Below are 7,675 nucleotides of genomic sequence, written 5' to 3' on the forward strand. Positions count from 1 at the left end.
CTTGGGGCTGGTGCACTGGGACGACCTAGAGGGACGGTATGGGGAGGGAGGAGGGAGGAGGGTTCAGGATGGAGAACGCATGAATGCCTGTGGCAGATTCATTTTGATATATGGCAGAACCAACACAATATTGTAAAGTTTAAAAATAAAATAAAAAAAAACATGGACAGTATGAAACCCTATATACATTATGTTTTTTCCCCTATACATACATACATACTTATGATGAAGTTTAATTTGTAACTTAGGCACAGTAAGAGGCTAACAAGAATAGCTAATAATAAGACAGAACAATTGTAACAACATACTGCAAGAAAAGTGATGTGAATGTGGTCTCTTTCTCTCTCAAAATATCTCGGACAAGTTTAATATCGTGTTTCCATCTTAACTAAGCACTTATGCTTTCATATCTTTTGCAGTTTGAGGTATGACAGCAAAATTAGCATGGATTTCTTTCTCCTTCACAATTTCATGGATAGAAGATTTGTTCTTACTGTAAATCTTAGCAACCTCAGATATGAGATTTTTTCTTACAAGTCAAGAACTTTCACTTAAAGGAACACTTTATGGCTTCTCTTGACATGTGTGAATGGCCAGCAGCACTACTCTTGTCCTTTGGGGTCATGATTAAGTAAGGGTCACTTGATCAGAAGCACTAAGATACCTCAGATATCAGACAGTTCATTTGATAACACAGATGGCTACTAAATGACTAATGGGTGAGAGATGATGAACAAAGAGATGATTCACATGCTGGGCAGGATGAAGCTGGATGGCAAGAGACTTCATCACGCTACTCAGAATGATGCACAATTGAAAACTCATGAATCATTTATTTCTGGAATTTTCCATTTAATACTTTTAGATTGCAATTGACTACAGATGGCTAAAAATGGAAAGTGAAATGGTAGATAAGGGGGGACCACTATATATGAAATCCCTTTGTAACAGAAAGTCTCTAATTTACTCAGAATCTAGGAGGCAACACAGTTATTTTATACATTGTCTTCTTCCAGACCTCCAAGTTTTCATAAACAAATTGAAATTTGACTTGGGAGGCACTTGAAAAATCCCCTTGTCCAACTCCTGACACTGGGCAAAATATTCTTTGACAACATCCCTGAAAATCAAGTCATTAAGCTCTGCCAAATGAACGAAAGCTATGAAAGCATACCTTTGGTGATGGGGAGATTACCACCTGTCAACACTGTCTTGCCTGTTCGTAAGTGACTTGAATGGTTAGAAAATCTTTCCTTGTGTTTGGTCGGCTGGGACCTGCTGGATGGACTTTCCCCTGAGGCATGCCGCAAATGCAACATCTAGGAAGATCAGCTAACCCAACTGACTGTAACTGACTGCCCAAACTGGAATGAAGGGAGTGAAGGGGGAATGAAGGGAGAACGTGACATGATTACCCCAGGACTGCTCCAGGCAGTTTGGTAAGTGTGAGCACACAAACTATAAGTAAGGGGGTCAGAGTCCAGGCCACAAGGAGAAGAGGCTGCCAAGACATGGGAAGGTCATTGGGATCTCCAAAAGTTGGGTTTGAGCTCACAGCTTGTGCATTCTTGTCAATCCACCAAGGCAAAGACCTAGCTCTTCAGGCACACAGCAGATGGTAGGCAAACTTGGGGGGATGAGAGGCACTGGCATGTCTACATACCAAATGGGAGTCTTAGGCTTAGGATAACAAAATTAATTCCAGACCACTGATTATGAGAGGAAAAAAAAAAGTCCCTGGTGTATTCAAGTTATGTTCTGACATAAAATAGGGCAAAGCCTGTATATCATGGACATCAGTGGCTACAACCTACCAGTTCTAGGGAAGATATGACTGACTTGTAGCTTCAATGTTAGTCTGATATTAGTATCCTGGAATAATGGAGAAGAATTTTCCCTTTTCTATAGGAAATCCCTTCAAATATTTGAAAGCGGATTTTACAACTGCCTTTTAGCTTTCCTTCCATTAGCCAAGTGTACAGTTTCTTCAACACAGGAAATGTGAGCCTCCAAGTTAAGCATGCTTGGATGAGGGCACAACAAACCAGAGTCAGGAAAGCTATCATCTAACACATGCTTGGTAAATAATTATTATTAATAATTAATTATTATTCACATTAGGCTTCTGTTCAAAGAGTTTTCTGATAGTTTTTCATAGACTAATGTTCTGCCATGAAGTCAGGTCTCTTTTCTTCTGTACTTGGAAATTTAATTCTTTGATTCCAAATGGATGACTTTATGTTCATTGCATTAAATTGGAGGTTTTCATTGCATTACCCCATTGGAGGGGCAATGGGAATATCCAGGTTGGCTCTCTGGCCTTGTACCTTAGCTCTGTGTGGCCTTGGGCTAATCCTTTCATCTCGATCCTCAGCTTCCTCACTGAGGAAGAGGCTGAGGATCAGGTGGATAAATGCATGTGAAAGCACTTTGTAAACTATGAAGTAAAATCAGGATCCAAGTTTATGTGTTTTTTATTCATTCAATCTACAAATGTTTACTCAATACCTATAGCCAGACACTACTACTGGGCATTGACAACATTGTTGTAGCCTAAAATTAATGCCTACAGAAATGATACAGTTAGCTGCCTCTTGAGTTTCTCATGTATGTAATTAATTATCTACTCCAGTTCTGTGTTATTTGAGAATGGGATGATAATTTCTTCTATGTACTTTCTGCTACTGCTACTGCTACTGCTAAGCTGCTTCAGTCGTGTCCGACTCTGTGCCACCCCATAGACGGCAGCCCACCAGGCTCCCCCGTCCCTGGGATTCTCCAGGCAAGAACACTGGAGTGGGTTGCCATTTCCTTCTCCAATGCGTGAAAGTGAAGTTGCTCATTCCTGTCCAACTCTTAGCGACCCCATGGACTGCAGCCCACCAGGCTCCTCCATCCATGGGATTTTCCAGGAAAGAGTACTGGAGTGGGGTGCCATCGCCTTCTCCAATGTACTTTCTAGACCTCTTTATTAGTATATTAAATGAATATGAGATCTGATTCTTGCAGTAAAGTAGTAGAGACCTTTTTTTCAAGTCATTAAAGTGAAAGTGGCTCAGTCGTGTCTGAATCTTTGCGACCCCATGGTCTATACAGTCCATTGAATTCTCCAGGCCAGAACACTGAAGTGGGTAGCTGTTCCCTCCTCCAGGGGATCTTCCCAACTCAGGGATCAAACCCAGGTCTCCTGCACTGCAGGCAGATTCTTTACCAGTTGAGCCATCAGGCAAGTCCAAGAATGCTAGAGTGGGGTAGACTATCCCTTCTCCAGTGGATCTTCCTGACCCAGGAACTGAACCAGGGTCTTCTGCATTGCAGGCAGATTTTTACCAGCTGAGCTACCAGGGAAGCCCAAGTCATTATAGGTAATTAATTCTCACTGGATGTTGTTTTTCTCAGAAATCCACATCGTACTATACAACCATCTAGTTCAGAGTGAACATGGTTTTTTGCACTTTATTTTCCACCATAGCAGCTGCTTCTGCTTCATTACAGCAGTCTTTCCCTACGAAGCTGCAGAAAATCATTTTCTTCCTGGCACTAAAGGTACTCCTCCAGTCCTGCCGTGAGGGCAGGCAAGCTGAAAACTATTCACTGTCTTGGATTTCCACATATTTCACCAACACATAAAGCGAACAGTGAAAACCTGCCAAAGCACTATTTGCTTTGTCGCTCATTTGTTCAGTGATTTGGCAACCTGGACAGCTTTCCTGTCTGGGCTGATGGCAAAGCTGGAGGACTAATAGGAATGAAGGGTGACACTGGCCTGAGAGAAAAGAAGAAAAGAAAAGGCCACCTTGTCTTCCAGTTTCTTCTCATCCTTCTCTTTCAGGCTAAAACCAAAATCTAATGCACAGAATCATTTATCATGAAAATTCTTTACAACCGGTTCTTAAATTACCATTCACCAGAATATGGATATAGCTTTGTATAGAATACTCTTGTGCAAGGGTAGTACTGTAGGGCTTGATGAAAGATTAAGGGATACGTATCATTCATTTGCTCATTCCACAAACATTTCCTGAGTGGAGAGGATACAGCAAGGGAATGCTACAGATTCTGGTTGGTCAGAAATATGATCATCTTGAAGAAGTACATTCCTCTGTAGACACACCAGCCTTAAAATTGTCAAGAGAATTCTGAAGAACTCCATGACAATCATGACATATTTGAAGATACTGAAAAAGATGCCTGATCAATACTGCATCAGATTCAGATGCTCTGTGGAAAAGCACTTGAACTTCATCGCAAATTGTATGCATTTAATGGCAGGTCCCAGAAAGGGAAAGAAGAAGAGACCATAGACATCTAGTGAAGAGAAAAAGCACAAGAGAGATCCTTTTGGAAGAGTGAGCCTGAGCAGCAAGTCCTGCTGATTGGGGAGGTGACAATACCAGTTACTGTGTGATGCTGTTGGGTACTGCTGAAAGGAAGGGCAGATTGTAAAGGAAAACGCTATGTCACCAGGAAACCCAACCCTCACCTGTGGCTAACCCCTCTGGGCAAGAGGAGCCAATAGCTTTGCTCTTCTCATTGTAGAGAAAGCAAAGGAGCAATGGAGGTGATGGAGTTAAGAGTTACGAAAGGGTTGTGGGTAAGAAGAGAGTGAAATGACCATGGGTATCAGAAAAGCATTGGTCAACAGAACAGAAAGACTGCAAAGCCTCAGTCATTTCCACATAGATTATTTGAAGGAAAACCTAGAAGGGGACCTCTCTAGGAAAAAAAAATGCTGATGGTTTTCCTAACCAAGGGGAGAGGAGTCTCAGATTAGTAAGATCTGGTGGTTACTAAGGGTGAAGTCTGAGAAATAGCTACTATAGATCAGAGAGTTAAAAATTGATGTCATATCTTTATGACACGGGCACCATTTGTCCATATGACCATGACATTTAAAGATACTAAGCTTACAATTTGTGATAATTAAAAAAAAAAAAGGATCACACTAAACCAAATGGAGAAAGATGAATATGATACTGCTTATATGCGGACTTTTAAAAAATGACAGAAATGAACCTATATACAATATAGCAATAGACCTACAGACATAGAAAACAAACTTGTGGTTACCAAAGGGGAAAGCAGGGGTAAATTAGGAGTTTGGGATTAATATATACTCTACTATACATAAAATATATAATCAATAAGGACCTACTGTACAGCACAGGGAATTAAACTCAATATTTTATAATAACCTATAAGAGAAAAGAATCTGAAAAAACACATATATAAAATGATAAATATGTATGTATAACTGAATCATTTTGCTGTACACCTGAAACCAACACAACATTGTAAGTCAATTATACTTCAATTAGAAAAAGAAAGGGTTACACAGATGGATTTGACACAGGTACAGCAGGAGAGATCTTAGTATGATTTCATTACTGAAAATGGATACAGAAAATATTGTTGTATGCAAGTTACTTGCTAGATTATTTACTTGCTATGAATAACTAATAACTGGCAAATAACAATAAGTAGTCACTTCTTACATGGTAACGGCCGGTGGAAAAGTCGTAGAATTATTAGTCTGTACAGAGTTTCATCTTTCATCAGTATATGGGCTGCTTCCAAATTCACTGGATTTTCTAGCACTGGATTAGAAAGCATAACCTATAGGAAAACATATAAAACACAGAATTTTTTAAGTGGCTTTTTCTTAGGGCAAAAAGACAAACCAGGACATACAAAATTCAAGAAGCATTTATAAATGCCTACAATGTGTCCACCTGGAGACAAGACAAATGAGACATGGTCCTTGTTATCAAGACACTCATGATCTATCTTGGTTTTATACTGTACATTCATGAGCCAAACATTAGGATCAAAGCAAGTTACAAGTTCTTCCCTGTAAATTATTCCTTCCTATCACATAACTTTAAATTGATTTATGTGTAAAGGGAACTAAACATTAGGAAACACTGAAACATTTCATTAAAAAATAATTATATTTTAACATGAGATATTTAGATCATGAATAAACAAACACATGTATTAAAAGCTTGCATGCAATTCAATATCCCCACAGATTACTGAATGCTTAATTTGATATCACTAGTAGTTTTCTCTGCTGGGAAACATTGAAGGGAGAAAGAGAAGAGGGTGACAGAAGATGAGCTGTCTGGATGGCATCACCGACTCAATGGACATGAATTTAGGCAAACTCCAGGAGATAGTGAGAGACAGGGAGGCCTGGTGTGCTATAGTCCATTGGGTTGGAAAGTGTCAGACATGACTTAGAGGCTGAACAACAAAAACAAGTAGTTTTCTCAACATCCAAAAAATTAAGATCATGGCATGTACAGAGTTTCATCTTTCATCAGTATATGGGCTGCTTTCAAATTCACTGGATTTTCTAGCACTGGATTAGAAAGCATAACTATAGGAAAACATATAGAACATAGAATTTTTAAAGCAGCTTTTTTCTTAGGGCAAAAAGACAAACCAGTACATACAACATTCAAGAAGCATTTATTAAATGCCTACAATGTGTCCACCTGGAGACAAAGACAAATGAGACATTGTCCTTTCTCTCAAGACACTCATGGTCCCATCCTTCACAGCAAATAAAAGGGGGAAAAGTAGAAGCAGTAACAGATTTTATTTTCCTGGACTCCAAAATTACTGCAGTGACTGCAGCCATGAAATTAAAAGATGCTTGCTCCTTGGAAGAAAAGCTATAACAAACCTAGGGAGCATATTAAAAATCAAAGACATCACTTTGCCAACTAAGGTCCACATAGTCAAAGCTACGGTTTTTTCAGTAGTCATGTACAGATATGAAAGTTGGACCATAAAAAAGGCTGAGCACTGAAGAATTGATGTTTTTGAATTGTGGTGCTAGAGAAGACTCTTGAGAGTCCTTTGGGCTGCAAGGAGATCAAACCAGTCAATCTTAAAGGAAATCAACCCTAAATATTCATTAGAAGGAATGATGCTGAAACTGAAGCTCTAATACTTTGGCCACCTGATATGAAGAGCCGACCCATTGGAAAAGACCCTGATGCTGAGAAAGACTGAAGGAGAAGAGGGTAGCAGAGGATGAGATGGTTGGATGACATCACTGACTCAATAGACATGAGTTTGAGCAAACTCTTGGAAGTAGTGAAGGTCACGCAAGTATGAATGCTGCAGTCCATGGGGTCACAAAGGGACATGATTTAGCAACTGAACAACCATAGTTTTCTACCACTGCTATAACAAATTACCACAAAATTAAAATCTAAATCAACACAAATTTATTCTCTCGTATTTCTACAGGTAGGAAGCTGGGGTTGGTTGTACTGGCTTCTCTTCTCAAGACTGCACAAGACTGAAGTTAAGGTATCTGCTGGCTGGGCTCTTATTAGAGGTTCTGGGAAGAATGTGTCTCACAGTTCATTCAAGTTTCTGTTCCTGAATGCAAAACTCCTTCTGCAAAATTTAGTTCAGTTACTCAGTTGTATCCAACTCTTCATGACCCCATGGACTGCAGCACGCCAGGTTTCCCTGTCCATCACCAACTCCCAGAGCTTGCTCAAATTCATATCCATTGAGTCAGTGATGCCATCTAACCATCTCATCCTCTGTCGTCCCCTTCTCCTCCTGCCCCCAGTCCCTCCCAGCATCAGAGTCTTTTCCAATAAGTCAGTTCTTTACATCACATGGCCAAAGTATTGGAGATTCAGCTTCA

The 7,675-nt window shown here is 39.9% G+C and overlaps 1 protein-coding gene across 1 annotated transcript in view; it reads right to left on the reverse strand.

The window, feature by feature from the left end:
• The window catches only part of UBE2U (ubiquitin-conjugating enzyme E2U (putative)), a 71,527-nt gene that overhangs the window by 47,496 nt on the left and 16,356 nt on the right, over positions 1–7,675 (reverse strand). Inside the window, exon 5 of the mRNA XM_010840179.1 lies at positions 5,496–5,616. Coding sequence (XP_010838481.1) covers positions 5,496–5,616 — 121 coding nt within the window. The remainder of the gene's footprint in view (positions 1–5,495; positions 5,617–7,675) is intronic.

Source organism: Bison bison, unplaced genomic scaffold, assembly GCF_000754665.1.
Source record: "Bison bison bison isolate TAMUID 2011002044 unplaced genomic scaffold, Bison_UMD1.0 scf7180017846569, whole genome shotgun sequence".
Taxonomy (NCBI): Eukaryota; Metazoa; Chordata; class Mammalia; order Artiodactyla; family Bovidae; genus Bison; species Bison bison.